This window comes from Aquarana catesbeiana, linkage group LG06 (genome assembly GCF_042186555.1).
Source record: "Aquarana catesbeiana isolate 2022-GZ linkage group LG06, ASM4218655v1, whole genome shotgun sequence".
Lineage (NCBI taxonomy): Eukaryota > Metazoa > Chordata > Amphibia > Anura > Ranidae > Aquarana > Aquarana catesbeiana.
Window position 1 is genome coordinate 97170298 of NC_133329.1, and position 19829 is coordinate 97190126.

The 19829-nt window shown below is 47.8% G+C and overlaps 1 protein-coding gene across 2 annotated transcripts in view; it reads left to right on the forward strand.

Annotated features, from left to right (window-relative positions):
- RAB26 (RAB26, member RAS oncogene family) overlaps positions 1 to 19829 on the forward strand; it is a 417846-nt gene that overhangs the window by 394603 nt on the left and 3414 nt on the right. For both annotated transcript variants that reach the window (XM_073636482.1, XM_073636483.1), the window contains one exon: positions 11673 to 11749. In XM_073636482.1, the coding sequence (XP_073492583.1) occupies positions 11673 to 11749 (77 nt within the window). The remainder of the gene's footprint in view (positions 1 to 11672; positions 11750 to 19829) is intronic.

Sequence of the window (19829 nt, forward strand, 5' to 3'; positions counted from 1 at the left end):
GCCCGATCCACAAGCCATTCGTTAATAGAGACATCCAGAACTGCCAATTCCTTGTCATATTCCTCACAAAGCGTACGAATCATATTAAAAGAGCACATTTGTAAGTTATCTTCCCAAATCTTTTTAAGGGGGTCAGTAATTTTTTTGATATTGGGGAATATCTGGATTCTAAGTCCCCAGGGGACAATCCGATTCTCAACGTATTTTTCAAAGTAAGTTTTGTGCCAATGGACACGAACCTTCTTTTCCAACAAACGTTGCAATCTAATAAAGTATTTATCTAGCTCAGTGTCGGAGACATTTGAGCTAGTATGTGACGTTTAAATTTTTGTCATGAGGTCCTCCCACCCTGCCCCACAGAAATCAGCCATGGCTTCAGAGGGAACAGCGAAAAATGTATGCAGAAATTACACCGTATTACAATATATCAGCTTCAAAAATTAGAAAAGATTAGTTTAGAGCACAAAATAAGATGATTTTTAGAAAATAGTTAATACACAGTAATATATAAGTGCATGTCCTGGCACAGACATAAATATAAGTGTAAGAGGATAACCCAGCCTGAAAAATGTGTATTAAAACACTGAAATTTCAGGATAAGAGTCCAGAAAAACCACAAAAATTACTATGTGGCTGGGCGGTCCTCAATGTGATACAGCACCTCATCCCAAAAATCTAATGATAAAGTCAGAGGAGGGGAATGTAGGGATTATGACGGTGCCAGGAAAAACACAGTATATTTTTTAAAATAAGTAATTTTTATTAAGACATATCATGTATATAAAAAATATAAACAGAAAGATTACAAAATCAAGGTGTGCATAAATGCTAAAAACATATCTGTAGTGAACTTCACAGGGCTTGGCCTCATGGGTGTGACGGCCAATGCGAAGGGTAGGTATTTTAATTATCCGACATGTTTCGCCAGTGTTGGCTTCTTCAGGGATAGGTTGTTAATACCTAGAACGCTACAATAATTCTGTGAAAATGACATAACAATCAGTAGTTAATGTAATCGAATAAATGATACAATAGAAAAAATATCATTTAAATATATATATATATATATATATATATGTTTGCAAGCTGACAGTATAGACTGACCTCCACCACCACCCAAAGGGCACCAAGAGAAAGTCCCCACACAGCATCGGGCAGCCCAGAGGTCCCCATCCCGAAACAATCACCCAACCAGACATTCTATAGATGGAAATGAGATACCTGCAAGTCACTAGGGGGGGCCCCCACACACCTCCAGCACTAAACCTCCAGCCAAGATCACAATGGGTAGCTGCAGGGGGCAGTAAAAAGGACCTGGCCAAGTATGTATCTAAAGAGGTATAAATTATTTAGAATAAGATCATTTATCATAATGTCATATTTTTCTAAAGAAGTCATATAAGTTCCAATAGTTGGTGGAGAAAATTCATTGTATGGGACTAAAGAGTCTCCAATTAATGTACTTACAAAATAGTGCTCTTTAAAGTGAATGGCAGGACACCGATAAGTCCTTCAGCTTAGAGAGAAACTTTAAACAACAATAGGAGACGTATCTCTATGATTTGCATAAACAGGAGAAGAGTTTATGTGCCACTTGTAAGATTATCTGGGGGGGAGAAGGTATAATCACAAAATGCACTTTAGTTGATCCATAAGTAGATTGCACCAGCGAAAAGCAAGGTAAGTTCACACTTACCATTGAGTAGATATATAGCGAAATGCTGGGCTAAGTAAAGCCTGCAGCCAGTGATAACACTAGATAGGAAAAACCAGAAAGCAAAAGATAGTAAGAACAAGAAGTAAGTCTATTAAGGCGCCAAGCATTAAGGGTCCATACTAGTACCTACCCAGTCAAGTGGTGGTTGGTACGTCGGTGTCCTGTAACATCCCTGGCGAGTGTGCTGGCCTGGGATGCCGGCGTTCTTATGCCCCCCACACACGCGCGGCGTCTGACGTCACCGCACGTGTGAGCGGACGAAGGAAGCCACGGCGCATGCGCCCACCGCAAATCCGTCCCGGCCTACAAGATCCAGAGGGCATTGCGGTGGTGTCCATGGTGATGTGATCAGCATCACAGACAGGACGCGGTGTCAGACACCGCATAGAGCGGAGTGATACCTGGAGAAGAATAGAAATTTCCAATGCGTCGTGGCTAAGGCGGGCAGAGGGAATTCCCTAAGCCCTTGGGTGTCCATACAGCTAAGTGTGTCCCCGGTAGGAGGCTAAAAGTACCGGATAAAGTGCACAAACCCCACATCGGGAAGCAGGGACTCAGGGACAATAGAGAAACCAGAAAGGGGATTGAAAGGGAATAAGGGAAGAGAAAGGGAAAAGGAAAGAGATAGGCCAGAAGGTAGAAAGACAAGAGAGGAAAGAGGCAAGGGAGGGGGGGAAAGAAGAGAAAGAGGGGGATGAGGGGGAATTGGAAGGGAAAGAGAAAGCCCGGGCATCCGAGGGCACGGGGACGTCATCGAGGCACACAGAGGGAGGAGGTAAAGGTGGGCGAGAACAGTCCAGGGATATGTGTAAAACCCCAAAGAAGCGCCTGCACACAAGGCATGAAATTAGGACAGATTACAGAAGGAAAAATAAGGAAAAATAAGTGTAGCCAGACAAGGATCACTTTCCTTGACCTGGAAATACGATTGGACTCTGAAGGAAATCTTTCCTCGTCTCTGTTTCGTAAAGAAACATCAGGGAACACTATTTTACATGCTGACAGTGCCCATCCCAAACCATTGCTCAACAGCATTCCTTACAGCCAATACCTGCGTATCAGACGAAACTGTACGGATGAAGGTGACTTCTTTAAGGCCTCACATGAACTTTACGAAAGACTAAAAAGAAGAGGTTACAGTCATAACCTGCTAAAGCAGGCCTTTAACAAAGTTAAAAAATTGGATCGTAAAAAACTGATATTTTCTACCAAAAATAGGGATGATGTTCAGCCTGTCCGGGTTATAACCCAATATTCCCAACATCACAAGGAAATAAGAGACATTTTATGTAAATTTTGGCCTCTCTTGACAGCAGACAATACCATCAAAAAATACATTCAGTCTCAGCCTCAAATTACTTACCGTCGCTCTCCATCCCTAAGGGATAAAGTCACGGTGAGTCACCATACATCTAAACTTGAGTGTCTTTCAACTGTGCATGGCACATTTCCTTGTGGCCACTGCGACACATGTGAGTTCATCTACGATACATGCGAGAAACCGCTTCCCAATGGCCAAACATACAAAATTAAACATAAAGTTACGTGCCAAACTATTGGTGTAGTATATCTTGCCACATGCCTCTGTGGCAGTTACTATGTGGGTAAAACCAAACGCCAATTTTGTGTGAGGATTCGAGACCATATCAAGCCCTTATTGAAAGGGAAGACTTCTACCTCTATTAATCGACATATAGCACAGTATCATGAGTCTAATCCCCATGTTATAGGATTTACAGCATTAGAACACATCCCTGTACATGTAAGGGGTGGAGATATTGACCAGAAACTTTTACAGTTAGAAACCAAGTGGATACACATTTTGGATGCCACCAGATATCCTGGGCTCAATGAAAATATTAGTTTCAAACCCTTCTTATAAAAAATCCTCCGTGATGTGGACTATATCAAGTTTTACTGTATTCATTTACTTTGTTTATGTGTTTTCTTCATACTCCTCCCTTTAGCCCTCCCCATGCATAAGTTGGCTATGTTGGATTGGGACACAGCTCCCCTTTCCCTTCCTTTTCTTTTTCCTTTGGGAAAAAAATATACTTTTTCTTATCATGGGATACATCACGGTATATTTATGTTCAGTTAAGACACTTACTTTATTATCTTGTACATTATTGTAAATTATATTTTGACCTCACTGTTTGATTGGTAGTTTATGAATCTTTATCACTATTACCTATGTATGGTTTTTGCGAGCTGTCAGGGCGACTTGTGTGAGCACACTCCAGGGACTAAAAAACCCCCCCCCCCCTCCTTATTTTTCCTTCTGTAATCTGTCCCAATTTCATGCCTTGTGTGCAGGCGCTTCTTTGGGGTTTTACACATATCCCTGGACTGTTCTCGCCCACCTTTACCTCCTCCCTCTGTGTGCCTTGATGACGTCCCCGTGCCCTCGGATGCCCGGGCTTTCTCTTTCCCTTCCAATTCCCCCTCATCCCCCTCTTTCTCTTCTTTCCCCCCCTCCCTTGCCTCTTTCCTCTCTTGTCTTTCTACCTTCTGGCCTATCTCTTTCCTTTTCCCTTTCTCTTCCCTTATTCCCTTTCAATCCCCTTTCTGGTTTCTCTATTGTCCCTGAGTCCCTGCTTCCCGATGTGGGGTTTGTGCACTTTATCCGGTACTTTTAGCCTCCTACCGGGGACACACTTAGCTGTATGGACACCCAAGGGCTTAGGGAATTCCCTCTGCCCGCCTTAGCCACGACGCATTGGAAATTTCTATTCTTCTCCAGGTATCACTCCGCTCTATGCGGCGTCTGACACCGCGTCCTGTCTGTGATGCTGATCACATCACCATGGACACCACCGCAATGCCCTCTGGATCTTGTAGGCCGGGACGGATTTGCGGTGGGCGCATGCGCCGTGGCTTCCTTCGTCCGCTCACACGTGCGGTGACGTCAGACGCCGCGCGTGTGTGGGGGGCATAAGAACGCCGGCATCCCAGGCCAGCACACTCGCCAGGGATGTTACAGGACACCGACGTACCAACCACCACTTGACTGGGTAGGTACTAGTATGGACCCTTAATGCTTGGCGCCTTAATAGACTTACTTCTTGTTCTTACTATCTTTTGCTTTCTGGTTTTTCCTATCTAGTGTTATCACTGGCTGCAGGCTTTACTTAGCCCAGCATTTCGCTATATATCTACTCAATGGTAAGTGTGAACTTACCTTGCTTTTCGCTGGTGCAATCTACTTATGGATCAACTAAAGTGCATTTTGTGATTATACCTTCTCCCCCCCAGATAATCTTACAAGTGGCACATAAACTCTTCTCCTGTTTATGCAAATCATAGAGATACGTCTCCTATTGTTGTTTAAAGTTTCTCTCTAAGCTGAAGGACTTATCGGTGTCCTGCCATTCACTTTAAAGAGCACTATTTTGTAAGTACATTAATTGGAGACTCTTTAGTCCCATACAATGAATTTTCTCCACCAACTATTGGAACTTATATGACTTCTTTAGAAAAATATGACATTATGATAAATGATCTTATTCTAAATAATTTATACCTCTTTAGATACATACTTGGCCAGGTCCTTTTTACTGCCCCCTGCAGCTACCCATTGTGATCTTGGCTGGAGGTTTAGTGCTGGAGGTGTGTGGGGGCCCTCCCTGGTGACTTGCAGGTATCTCATTTCCATCTATAGAATGTCTGGTTGGGTGATTGTTTCGGGATGGGGACCTCTGGGCTGCCCGATGCTGTGTGGGGACTTTCTCTTGGTGCCCTTTGGGTGGTGGTGGAGGTCAGTCTATACTGTCAGCTCGCAAACATATATATATATATATATATATATATTTAAATGATATTTTTTCTATTGTATCATTTATTCGATTACATCTACTGATTGTTATGTCATTTTCACAGAATTATTGTAGCGTTCTAGGTATTAACAACCTATACCTGAAGAAGCCAACACTGGCGAAACATGTCGGATAATTAAAATACCTACCCTTCGCATTGGCCGTCACACCCATGAGGCCAAGCCCTGTGAAGTTCACTACAGATATGTTTTTAGCATTTATGCACACCTTGATTTTGTAATCTTTCTGTTTATATTTTTTATATACATGATATGTCTTAATAAAAATTACTTATTTTAAAAAATATACTGTGTTTTTCCTGGCACCGTCATAATCCCTACATTCCCCTCCTCTGACTTTATCATTAGATTTTTGGGATGAGGTGCTGTATCACATTGAGGACCGCCCAGTCACATAGTAATTAATGCAGTGGTAGGGATGGGAGACAATTGACACCCTGTAACAGGAAGTGACTGAACAAGGACCTTCATGGCATGGCAAGATTTTTGTTTTTTTACTGTTTTGAGCCAGTTTTTCTTTGATAAAAAAAAAATCAGGAGATATCCATTAGCATTCACCACCGAATGAAAGACCAATGTGTCCTTAAAAAACAATGTATAGTCCGCCTGGATACACTAAGTAGTTGCAGTGATATATACAGTTTTACTAACACATGTCAAAGTTGCAAAATTATGTTGCATGCGTAAAGATTTGTTTTAGCCTCCGTAATGAAGGGGCTAAAGCAGTGGTCTCCAAACTGTGGCCCAAGGGCCAGATTCGGCCCTTTGCTTGCTTTTATCTGGCCCTTGGGGCAATATTTCATCCTCTGACACCAACTTTAGGGCATAATTTCCCTATTGACACAATGGGGCAGAGTTCCTCCCAACGACACCAACGATGGGGCACAATTTCTACCAATGACACCAACGATGGGGCACAATTCCTCTCACTGACACCAATGATGTGGCATTATTCTTTTTACACCAACGATGGAGCACATATCCTCTCATTGACACCAAAGACGGGGCATTGTTTATTCCCACTGTGCCTGGGACATTTTCCAATTGCACAGTCCGGCCCCCCTAAAGTCTGGCGGCCAGTAAAGTGGCCCTTTGTTTAGAAAGTTTGGAGACCCCTGGGCTAAAGAATGAAGCATTGACACATGCCCTTTACATGGCTGGAGTTCCACTTTAAAGGTAACATCCTGAGGGAAAAAAAAGAGACCATCGTTGCCAACAACCTTCTAAAAAATGGCGAAATGTTGATTTTGTGACTTCAATTTGTCCTCATGTGCATACTGTACCTGTTCTGTAGAGACCTGAAATACAGTTCCTTCAATCCTTACCATCCCATTTAGCTGCCAGTAGCAAGGAAAGAAACCCCTGTGTAATTTTCAACTTTCTGTAGTTAGAGGTTACACAAAGAGAACTTACCGTGTCTTGTCCTGCACTGTGTGGAGGTAGGGTGACCACATTTCCAAACTTCCATTCAGGGACACCCCCCCCCCCCCCCCCCCCCAAAAGATGACTTTTGATACTTTTTTTGGGGCAGGGGCAGTGGCGTATTATGCAGACAGTGGGCCTGTGTGCAAGATCACAAGTGGGCCCTAGAATCACTTTTCAGAGGGACTACCGCAGGGAGTACAGCAGGTCTATCCCCCCCCTTACATCCTCCTCCAGGGTGCCCCCTTAGACTGTACTAAGGGGCACTCCGAGGGTTGTAAAGGGGCTCTCTGGAGGATGTAAGGGGGCACTCTGGTAGATGTAAGGGGGCACTCTGGAGTATGTAAGGGGGCACTCTGGTGGATGTAAGGGGGCACTCTGGTGGATGTAAGGGGGCACTCTGGTGGATGTAAGGGGGCACTCTGGAGTATGTAAGGGGGCACTCTGGCAGTACTAACTTAGTCATAGCCTCCTTACATCCTCCAGAGTGCCCTCTTAGTGCCTCCTTACATCCTCTGGAGTGCCCCTTACATTCCCCTCCAGAGCGCCTTTTTAGTACCTTCAGAGTGCCCCCTTACATCTTCCTCCACAGTGCCCCCTTAGTACTACTGTTCAAAGATGTCAGTGGGCACTCTGGAAAAAAGTAAAGGGGCACTATGTAAAAAGTAAAGGGGCACTCTGGAGGCACCATGGAGGTTTTAATGGGACACCCTGGAGGATGTAAGGGGACACTCCAGAGGCACCAAGATAGTTAGTACCTCCAGAGTGCCCCTTTCAGAGAGCCCAGCGGAGCGATGGCCATTAATCATGCCATGTCAATGTTAGGAGCAGAGCACACCGCCGACCTCACGGCCACCCTATTCCAGTCCTGCTTGCGCTCTCCCTGCCACAGCCCCATGTTGTCTGTACCTGTGACTGCAGCTCCTTGTCGGTGTCACTTGCTCTCGGTCTTTGCGGTGAAGTGTAGGGAGGAAGAGTTCCGGGACTGGAGTCTAGATACTTCCTGCTCCTCTGGGGTCAGCCTAACAGCCGTTACCACTACTGCTTCCTCGCACTGTCATCGCTGGTAACCAGACCCACCGCCTGACACCCGAGCAGTAGAAGCAGTCGGGTAGGCTGACACACAGTAGGTGGGCTGGTCAGGGACTCGGGAGACACTGTCCTGACTCCCTGCTGCATGCCGCCAGGTGCTGGAGAAGGAGGAGGTGCCAACTGCCGAGGTGGGTGGAGACAGCAGGGCAGCCACGCTCACTGTCTGTGACGTCCGGGTTACTAGACGCCAGGCAGGGCCGGCCCTAGCAACCAGTTACGCAAATGTAGTTAACAGGGTGACTAGACTGGCTGTGCCCAGTATTTCATTCCGGGACACTGTATTGTCCCGGAATGAAGGTGCCCGGGACCCAGGACTGACATGTCCATTGCGGGACAGTCCCGGGCAATCTGGGACACGTGGGCACCCTATGTGGAGGCGGCCATCTTAGTAGAGGGAGGGATTTGTTTCCTCATGTCAGAGCCTTTAGTAAGGAAAACAGTGAGCAGCACAGTGGTGACATCACCAAATCTTACTCCAAAACTCCTGGGACTAGCAGTCGGAGGCAGCAGTGATAATTCACAGCATAATCACCCCATAATGGAGTATTATGGATAAAGAATTTCCTAGGAACAACAGAAGGCAGCACACTCTTCAGTACAGGGCCGATCCTAGGCGGGTGCACAGGGTGCTCCGCACCTGGCGCCGCAGAGGTGGGGGCGCCGAAGCTCCAGAGTGCTCCCCTCCCTCCTCCTCGTCTGTGTCCAGAGACGGAGGTGGACCCACCGGCAACTGACAAGAGCGCATACCGCTCCCGCTGTTCCCGGAGTCCGTGCTGGGTACCGCAGTGGTCCGAGCCTAGTACCGGAACACGTTCCGGTACTAGGCTCCACTAATCTCTCTGTCCGGTGCGCGTGGAGTCTCCTGTCTGCCCCGCCCCCTCTGCGTGTGTTGGCTCAACTCCTATAGGCGGTGTGATGAGAGGCTTCTGGGTTGGCTGGAGCTGCTGCCAATCATCGAGTGCATGTGCACGCCCAGAAATGCTCTCCAAGTGCCGCCCTCCTAGTAATCACATATGTCCCGCCCCCGCAATGTGCTTCTGCTACCAGCGTGCCCGAGCAGGGATCTATTAGATAGGTACTGAATGGGGACACCTGCTGTGCGGGGATTCTGATGGGGGACACCTGCTGTGGGGGGGGGGGCTCTGATGGAGGGACACCTGCTGTGGGGGGCTCTGATGGGGGACACCTGCTGTGGGTGAGGGGGCTCTGATGGAGGGACACCTGCTGTGAGGGGGCTCTGATGGGGGGACACCTGCTGTGGGGGGCTCTGATGGGGGACACCTGCTGTGGGTGAGGGGGCTCTGATGGAGGGACACCTGCTGTGAGGGGGCTCTGATGGGGGGACACCTGCTGTGGGGGGCTCTGATGGAGGGACACCTGCTGTGGGGGGGCTCTGATGGAGGGACACCTGCTGTGGGGGGGCTCTGATGGAGGGACACCTGCTGTGGGGGGGCTCTGATGGAGGGACACCTGCTGTGGGGGGGCTCTGATGGAGGGACACCTGCTGTGGGGGGCTCTGATGGGGGACACCTGCTGTGGGGGGCTCTGATGGGGGACACCTGCTGTGGGGGGCTCTGATGGGGGACACCTGCTGTGGGGGGCTCTGATGGGGGACACCTGCTGTGGGGGGCTCTGATGGGGGACACCTGCTGTGGGGGAGGGCTCTGATGGAGGGACACCTGCTGTGGGAGGACCCCTGCTGTGGGGGGCTCTGATGGGAACCCTGATGTAAGGAGAGACTCTGATGGGGACTTTGATATAAGCTGCGCGTGCCGCAGGTCACTCTCTCCCCAGAATGTCCCTCATTCTCAACATTAAAAGTTGGGAGGTAGGTAGTTGGTAGTTGGGAGGTAGCTCTTAGACCCCCCTCCCTCTCCTCCTCGCACTGCTGTACTAGTGAGTGGCAGTCTCTAACCATCTCCTGTAGTGTGTCTGCAGTCTCTGATCATCTCTTGTACCATGTCTGCAGTCTCTGACCATCTCCTGTACCATGTCTGCGGTCTCTGATCATCTCCTGTACCATGTCTGCGGTCTCTGATCATCTCCTGTACCATGTCTGCGGTCTCTGATCATCTCCTGTACTATGTCTGCGGTCTCTGATCATCTCCTGTACTATGTCTGCGGTCTCTGATCATCTCCTGTACTATGTCTGCGGTCTCTGATCATCTCCTGTACTATGTCTGCGGTCTCTGATCATCTCCTGTACTATGTCTGCGGTCTCTGATCATCTCCTGTATTATGTCTGCGGTCTCTGATCATCTCCTGTATTATGTCTGCGGTCTCTGATCATCTCCTGTATTATGTCTGCGGTCTCTGATCATCTCCTGTATTATGTCTGCGGTCTCTGATCATCTCCTGTATTATGTCTGCGGTCTCTGATCATCTCCTGTATTATGTCTGCGGTCTCTGATCATCTCCTGTATTATGTCTGCAGTCTCTGATCATCTCCTGTATTATGTCTGCAGTCTCTGATCATCTCCTGTAGTATGTCTGCAGTCTCTGACCATCTTCTGTACTATGTCTGCAGTCTCTGATCATCTCCTGTATTATGTCTGCAGTCTCTGATCATCTCCTGTATTATGTCTGCAGTCTCTGATCATCTCCTGTATTATGTCTGCAGTCTCTGATCATCTCCCGTATGTCTGCAGTCTCTGACCATCTCCTGTACTATGTCTGCAGTCTCTGATCATCTCCTGTATTATGTCTGCAGTCTCTGATCATCTCCTGTATTATGTCTGCAGTCTCTGATCATCTCCTGTACTATGTCTGCAGTATGGGGGCTCTTTCTAACAGAAGCCCTCTCTGTGTGCATCAGAGAGACTCCCCTCCAGGTCCCATTAGTGTACTCTCTTCCTGTATTTTCTTTATTGTTAAAAGATCATGGGAGGATCCCAGGGTAATGAAGACTTCTTAGGGGAACATCTCTGTGTTTGAGTCGTAGCCATAGAAACATTTGGAAAGGGGAGGAGTTAGTAAGATGACCACGCCCATGTGGGGGCACCAGAAATATTTTTGCACCCAGGCGTCTGTGACCCTAGGATCGGCCCTGCTTCAGTACTCGCAGAATGCTGGAGAGGAAATTCACCTTTTTAAATTTTTTTTTATCTTTTTCCGGGGCTCTGGGTCCAGAATATGCTGTGTGCACAGAGGCAGCTGGGGTAGCTTGCAGCCTCTGCTAGCAACAGTCCTCTGCAGTCACAAGAGGAGAAGTTGGCACTCAGAATGGCATCCAACAATGGCTATCATTTTTTGCAAAAACATGTATAACAGCTGTAAAACATCCAAAGCGCTTCATCCGTACAAAACGCATTGGCCGTTTTACAGCTGTTATACATGCTTTTGCAATAAATGATAACCATTGTTGGATGCCATTTCAAGTGCCAACTTTTCTCCTTGTGATTCGTGTTACCTGAGCCTCTAGCAGCCTGTAGGTCTAAGTACCGGGCAGAGTGCTTACACGCTTGTATTCATGTGAAGTGCTCTGCAGTGTTTGAGGAGACAGGTGCCCATTTCAGATAGGATGTATGGGGCCCCTATGTTATCTACTTGTGGCCCTGTGCATGGTAGACCCTGTCCATTAATCCATGACTTTGTTGTGTCTTGCAGGAATATAGCGTGCCATTCATGGAGACGAGTGCCAAAAGTGGACTAAACGTGGACTTAGCATTCATGGCCATTGCAAAGTAAGTCTGTCTCTGCCTATCTCTCAAAGTTTAGAAATGTCTATGAAAGGAGATGATGTAGATTTATTCCAATTCATACAAACTATATTCTCTTGTACATGGACAAAACATGGGGTACTACTTTGTCATGCAACTTTGATGTCCAAAAGTCGTATGAAAGTCACACAAGTTTAAATGGGGTGTGAATGGGACAGGCCAGAACCTGATCCTTGGTCATTATAATTAATTCTGAATTCCAGGTATGTATTGCATAGTTACATTGGTCCAGCTTGGATGCACGTCTCATACCTGAGAGACCGCTATGGAAGTTGACAATTGCTGTAGTATTTGGCACTACAATAGTGATAACTGCGATCTGACAGGTCCTATGCCAGGGGGCTTTCACTCTGCTTAGTGACCATGGGGGGGGGGAGGTTGCTCAACTCAGCACTGATGCCATTAACAGAACGCCTTGTATTTTTTTTTAATTCATGAAAGGCATTCTCTGCCCAAGGTGGAGAGGAGAGACAGTGACATCATAGTCTCCAACTCATGTCCAATCAGATAATGCTTTGTATTCACAGAAAATGTACATAGAATTCTGTGAATGGCAGCAGTGCAGAGCAAGTGGCATTGTGTGGTCAGTGAACAGAGGGGAAGGAGCTCAGCCAAGGCCCAGAAAATTACTGCCATCTCTGTAGTAGCCTTTCCTGTCGCATCATGGCAGCATACAGGTTGGGTTGTGACTCCGCCCCCACAACCTGATAGGACCACATAGCTATAAATTAATGAGTAGACACCCGTCCCAGTATTCTCTTATTTTTCCTCACCTGTCAGGACTGCAATGGATCAGCACCCCCTTACCGCTTCGCCCCAGCCAGGTTCTAGCCTCTCCTGGGTGGAAGTCCTTCTTGTACAGCCTCTAAACGAGCTAAATGGAAGGAGCCCCACTCTGGTGGTCTCAGGGGCACTCTCTCTTCTCACTCTGCTGTCTGACCACGATATAAGCCTTAAACAGGCTTCATGTGCAGCAGCCCACATAAAACCTTAAACAGGCTTGCTGGAGGAATGGCCAGGGAATCTTCGGTTTGGCCTCATGAAATAAGCCTTAAACAGGCTTAGTTGTGTGCAGCGGTCTCCCCCCCCCCCCTTCCCCCTTCTTACCAGCTGTTTCTGCCTGTCTGCTGGGCTCTGTTGTCCTCCATCCTGCCCTCCGTGGGTGCCGAGCGTCCTTGGCGTTCTCGCGCATGCGCAGTGTGTCGTTTCGGGCGCTCCTATGCCTGTACCAGCTTCCAAGATGGCGCCGAGTGTCCCGCGGCGCTACTGCGCATGCGCGAGCGTCTGACACCGATGGCGGCGATTTTAAAAGCCCAGCATCAGCTGTGATTGCTGCTGCTGGATGACTGCACTGAGACAGTTCGTTTCTCCCTGTAAGACGCCCTACAAAGGTATGTGCTTACCCTTTATTCAGCTATTAGCCTAGGAATCTTGCTCCCTCTGCATAGCTCTTCTTGTTTTACCTGCAGGTTTCCAGTCCACTCCTCACCATGGAGACCGCTGCCCCAGTAGATCACCGCCAGCCTAATAGGTAAGGGGGGGAAGACAAGGGTAAGTAGTGAAGATCGAAAAAGAGAGCACTACTAATGCTGCCTAAATTGGTCAGCCCTACCAGGTCCTCAAGAACGTCTGCTTCAAGACAAAGAGAGTCCTCGCACAGGAGAAGTCGCTCCAGACACAGACGGAGCCGTTCCTACTATAGGAGAAGCTGCTCGAGAAGAAGCCGCTCTGGGTCGCATTCTAGACATGGTCGATCCCGCCATAGAAGGTCGTCTTCACGCAGACCTCGTTCAGCTGCACACCATTCTCGACCTGCCTGGAACGCATGCTGGATTTGCGGCGCGGCGGCTCTCCCGGATAAATTGGCCTGCCAAAAATGCCTGGAGGAGGCCACAAGAGAAAGAGCCTCGGAGACCGGAGATTCCGCTGGGGCCTTAGCCCCCCAGGCCTCGATACCAGACGTGGATTTCTCCACCACTACCTATCCAGCCCGGGCCAGCACATCAAGGGAGCAAGACTCTCTGTCTGATAATGATGGTCTGGAGGTATCGGCGGGATTCGATTTCTCTCTGATAGAACCGTTTGTCAAATCGGTTAAAGAGGCGATAGGATGGGAGGAACCCCAGGAAGCTCAACCGAAGCAAAGGAAGTATTTTCCTCATCTTAAAAAGGATCCAGAAGCTTTCCCGTTCATAGACGAACTGGAGGACCTAATTAAAGAAGAATGGCAAAGGCCAGAAAAAAAAGTCTAGTCTGAATAACAGACTTCTAAAACTATACCCACTCAAGGAGCCTAAAGTGAACCGTCTGGTGTCTCCTCCGGTAGTAGACGCATCCTTAATGCGCCTAGCCAGGCACGTTACCCTCCCGTTAGAAGACGCGGTAACATTCAGGGATGTGTTCGACAGGAAGATCGACACGGATCTCAAGCGGGCTTACCTGTCGGCAGGAGGTGCCTGCAGGCCTGCAATAGCACTTGCAGCAGTAGGAAGGGCCATCTCGAGATGGTCTACAAGCACAGAGAAGCTTGTATTGGAGGGTGCAGACCAAGAAAAAATAGTGAAAGCGTTACAAGAGCTAAGCTTGGCAGGTGACTTCGTGGCAGAGGCTTCGGTCGATACCATCAGGCCTGCGTCAAAATCTATGCTGGCCTCAGTAACGGCCAGAAGAGCACTATGGCTGAAACCCTGGACGGCGGACCCAGCCTCCAAGTCTAATTGGTGCCGTATCCCGTTCGACTGAGAAAATCTCTTCGGAACAAAATTGGACACAGCCATCTCCAAGGTAACGGTGGCAAGTCTGGTCTCATCCCCTCGGACAGGAGGCCCAAGCAGCAGAGACCTCCTCCCTTTAAGCGAAACCTCCCAGAGAGGTATAGGGACGCGAAAGCGTACAGACCGGGGAAGGAGTACCGTAGGAGCTGGAAGAACCCTCAATCCTCGTTTATGAAATTCCAGAAACCTAAGACCCCTGCTTCCAGCGACCAGAAGCCTTTTTGAAGGTGCGCCCATCCGGCCAGCGGTAGTGGGAGCAAGACTCTCCAGTTTCAAGCTGGTCTGGGCGGAGACCATAAGGGATACCTGGACTCTGGCCACTGTCAGTTTCGGCCACAGGTGGTCCTTCAAAAACCGACCCCCAAGGGATCAATTCTGTCCAACCCGTATTCCTCCATCTCGGGAAAAAAGTTTGTGTCTACTGAACTACATTCAGGATCTTCTCCAAAAACGAGCAATAATAGAGGTCCTGCCAGCACAATGAGGCAGGGGATTCTATTCTCCTCTATTTCTCGTCAAGAAGAAGTCAGGGGACTTTCGACCGGTTCTAGACCTAAAGAACCTCAACAAGTCCATCAGTGTGGAGTCATTCAGGATGGAAAGCTTGCAGTCTATCCTCCAGGCCATAAATCTGGGAGACTGGATGCTCTCCATAGATCTCCAGGACGCCTACCTGCACATTCCAATCCACGTGGCATTCCAGAAATGTCTGCGATTCTCGGTGGGTCAGGGGCACTTCCAGTTTCGAAGCCTTCCTTTCGGGATCTCAACAGCCCCCAGAACGTTCACGAAGGTCTTACTGCCAGCAATAGCTTATTTGAGGGAGAAAGGTTTAAGGGTCCACCATTACCTGGACGACATCCTCCTCCTCTCAAGCAGCCAGGAATCACTTGTGCAGCATCGCGAGATCTTAGTTTCCACCCTAATGAATCTGGGATGGATAATAAACTGGCAAAAGAGCAACATCCAACCTACCCAAAGGATGGTCTTCCTGGGGGCCTAACTAGACACCCGAGCAAATAGAGTGGAACTGCGAGGGGAGAAGTTGTCCCTACTAATTCAGAAGGTAAAGGATGCTATTCCGGCACCATGCCTTCCAGCCAGAGCATACCTCAGCCTCCTGGGTTCCCTATCAGCAACCATTCCAATGGTCAGATGGGCGCAATGGAACACCAGACCCCTGCAAGCCTCCTTCTTGCGCCAGTGGGACGGCTGGTCCATGTCCCAATTGATTCACATCTCGGAGGAAGCCAGTCTATCTCTACAGTGGTGGACACACCCCTACAACTTCAGGAGATGCAAGCAGATAGTCATCCCCCACCAGGAGGTGGTAACTTCGGACACCAGTCTGGAGGGATGGGGGGCACATTACCTACACTATGCGGCTCAGGGCCGCTGGCACTTCAAAACCAAGGATGTGGTCTCAAACGTTCTAGAGATGAAGGCAGCTTTCCAAGCCCTTTTGGCATTCAGCTCACTTCTGAGAGGGAAACAAGTTCTCATTCAGATGGACAACCGAGTGGCTGTAGCCTACATTAACAGGCAGGGGGGTACCAGAAGCATCTCCATGATGCAGGGGGGTACCAGAAGCATCTCCATGATGCAGGAGGTTGGTCCGGTGATGCGGTGGGCCCAACTGAACCTGCGGGATCTGAGGGCGGCCTATATTCCGGGTGTTCAGAACCTTCTGGCAGATTCTCTCAGCAGAACATTCGTTTCCAACAACGAGTGGTGTCTAAGCCCCCAAGCATTTGCCCTCATATGCCAGACATGGGATCATCCGGACATAGACCTCGCAGCAACGCCAGCAAACAGGAAATGTCAGAGGTTTCTGTCAAGGAACCCCTTCCCCTCAGCGGAGGGAACGGATTGTCTCCAGCACTCCTGGAACTTTTGCCTAGGCAACATTTTCCCTCCAACTCCTCTTATAGTCAAGTTCCTTCTGAGGCTCAAATATTCAACGGCCCTAGTACTGGCTGTGATTCCCTTCTGGCCACGGAGGCCTTGGTTCACCACCCTCCTGCAGCTGAGCACAGCGGCTCCACTTCCACTCCCGGTGACAACGGATCTACTAACCCAAGGCCAGTTGCTCCATCCGAATCCGGAGAAATTACACCTAACGGCCTGGAGATTGAAAGGTCTAGGTTCCTAGACCAAGGCTGCTCTCAAAAGGTAGTCGATACCCTGCTCCAGGCTAGAAAATTCTCCACAAATAACACCTACGGAAGAATCTGGGGAAAGTTCTCTTCCTTTCCCCATGAACAAGGTTGGGACCCTTCTTCCCCATCAGCAGTGCAAGTGCTCGAGTTCCTCCAGTCAGGTCTGGACAAAGGCCTTAGGTCCAGCAGCCTAAAGGTCCAAGTTTCTGCCATCTCCGCTTTGACAGGAGTTAAATGGGCACTTAATCCTCTGATGGTTCAATTTCAAAGATCCTGTCTGAAGCTAAGGCCCCCTAGAAAGCCTTCATTCCCGACATGGGATCTATCAACCGTCCTAGAGGTCTTATCCGGAGAGCCATTCTTCCCACTTGAAGACATCTCCCTTTGGGACCTGACACTAAAAGTATCATTTCTAATTGCCATCACATCGGCGAAGAGGGTCTCAGAAATGCAAGCCTTGCTAATCAAGGAACCGTATCTGATGGTTTACCCAGACAGACTAACCCTGAAACCTTCAGATAGATTCATCCCAAAAGTCTCCTCTTCATTCCACTTTAACCAGGAGATTGACCTCCCGGCTTTAATCACGGATCAGGGCGTTCCTCATCCTCTAGATGTCAAGGGCAACATTCTGCAATACCTCTCTATAACCAAGCCATTCAGGAAATGCGAGAACCTTCTAGTCATCCCACATGGATTCAGGAAGGGCCAGGCAGCTTCTGCCCGTACAATCGCCTCATGGCTCGTGAAAACTATCAAGAAAGCCTACTCCTTAAGCACCTTGCAGATCCCAGAAGACTTAAGAGTGCATTCCACCAGGGCAATGGCTACTTCATGGGCAGCTTACTGTAAAGTCTCAGCGGAAACTATTTGTAGAGCGGCGACTTGGTCTTCTAGAAGCACCTTCATATCCCATTATAAAGTAGACGCTGCACGCTTAGCAGCAGGTGAATTCAGGAGGGCTGTTATACAGGCCAACTCTGTTTCTTGTCAATAAAATTTACTTTGCATTCCCACCCAGTTTGGCGAGTTACTCCCCAACGTGTATGCTGCCATGATGCGACAGGAAAACGGAAAATTGTATACTCACCTTTCCGTAATTTTCCTTTCCTGTCGCATCTTCATGGCAGCATACAATCACCCACCCTTCTAAGGTGACATATGTGTGTATATATATATATATATATATATATATATATATATATATATATATATATATATATACACACAGAGAATACTGGGACGGGTGTCTACTCATTAATTTATAGCTATGTGGTCCTATCAGGTTGTGGGGGCGGAGTCACAACCCAACGTGTATGCTGCCATGAAGATGCGACAGGAAAGGAAAATTACGGAAAGGTGAGTATACAATTTTCCGTTTTCACGTATGACATACAGTGCATCCAAAAAGTATTCACAGCGCTTCACTTTTTCCACGTTTTGTCATGTTACAGCCTTATTCCAAAATGGATTAAATTAATTATTTTTCTCCATATTCTACATACTAAATACCACATAATGACAACGTAAAAGACGTTTTCTGAAATCTTTGCAAATTTATTAAAAATAAAAAACAAAATACATAAGTATTTACAGCCTTTGCCATGACACTCAAAATTGAGCTCAGGTGCATTGTTTCCACTCATCATCCTTGAGATGTTTCTACAACTTGATTGGAGTCCACCTGTGGTAAATAAAGTTGATTGGACATAATTCGGAAAGGCACACATCTGTCTCTATAAGGTCCCACAGTTAACAGTGCATGTCAGAGCACAAACCAAGCCATGAAGTCCAAGGAATTGTCTGTAGACCTCTGAGACAGGATTGCATAGAGGCACAGATCTGGGGAAGGGTACAGAAACATTTCTGCAGCATTGAAGGTCCCAATAAGCACAGTGGCCTCCATCATCCGTAAATGGAAGAAGTTTGAAACCACCAGGACTCTTCCTAGAGCAGGCCGCCTGCCAAACTGAGCAATCAGGGAGAGAAGGGCTTTTGTCAGGGAGGTGACCAAGAACCTAATGGTGACTCTGACAGAGCTCCAGCATTTCTCTGTGGAGAGGGGAGAACCTTCCAGAAGAACAACCATCTCTGCAGCACTCCACCAAATAAGGTCTGTATGGTAGAGTGGCCAGGCGGAAGCCACGCCTCAGTAAAAGGCACATGACAGCCTGCCTGGAGTTTGCCATAAAACACCTGAAGGACTCTGACCATGAGAAACAAAATTCTCTGGTCTGATGAAACAAAGATTGAACTCTTTGGCCTGAATGGCAAGCATCATGTCTGGAGAAAACGAGGCACCGCTCATTACCTGGCCATTACCATCCCTACAGTGAAGCATGGTGGTGGCAGCATCATGCTGTGGGGATGTTTTTCAGCGGCAGGAACTGGGAGACTGGTTAGGATTGAGGGAAAGATGAATGCAGAAATGTACAGAGACATCCTTGATGAAAACCTGCACCAGAGTGCTCTGGACCTCAGACTGGTGTGAAGGTTCATCTTCCAACAGGACAATGGCCCTAAGCACACAGCCAAGATAACAAAGGAGTGGCTACGGGACAACTCTGTGAATGTCCTTGAGTGACCAGCCAGAGCCCAGACTTGAACCCGATTGAACATCTCTGGAGAGATCTGAAGATGGCTGTGCACCGACACTCCCCCATCCAACCTGATGGAGCTTGAGAGGTTATGCAAAGAAGAATGGGAGAAACTGCCCAAAAATAGGTGTGCCAAGCTTGTAGCATCATACTCAAAAAGACTTGATGCTGTAATTGGTTCCAAATGTGCTTTAACAAAGTATTGAACAAAGGCTGTGAATACTTATATAAGTACATGTGATTTTTTTTCGCTTTTTATTTTTAATAAATTTGCAAAGATTTCAAACAAACTTCTTTCGCTTTGTCATTATGGGGTATTGTTTGTATAATTTTGAGGAACATAATGAATTTATTCCATTTTGGAATAAGGCTGTAACATAACAAAATGTGGAAAAAGTGAAGCGCTGTGAATACTTTCCGGATGCACTGTATGCATACTTACATTGGTCAAAGCTGGACCAATGTTAGTATGCAATAAAGAGTATACCTGAGGTTCAGCTTTAAGTGCTTTCAA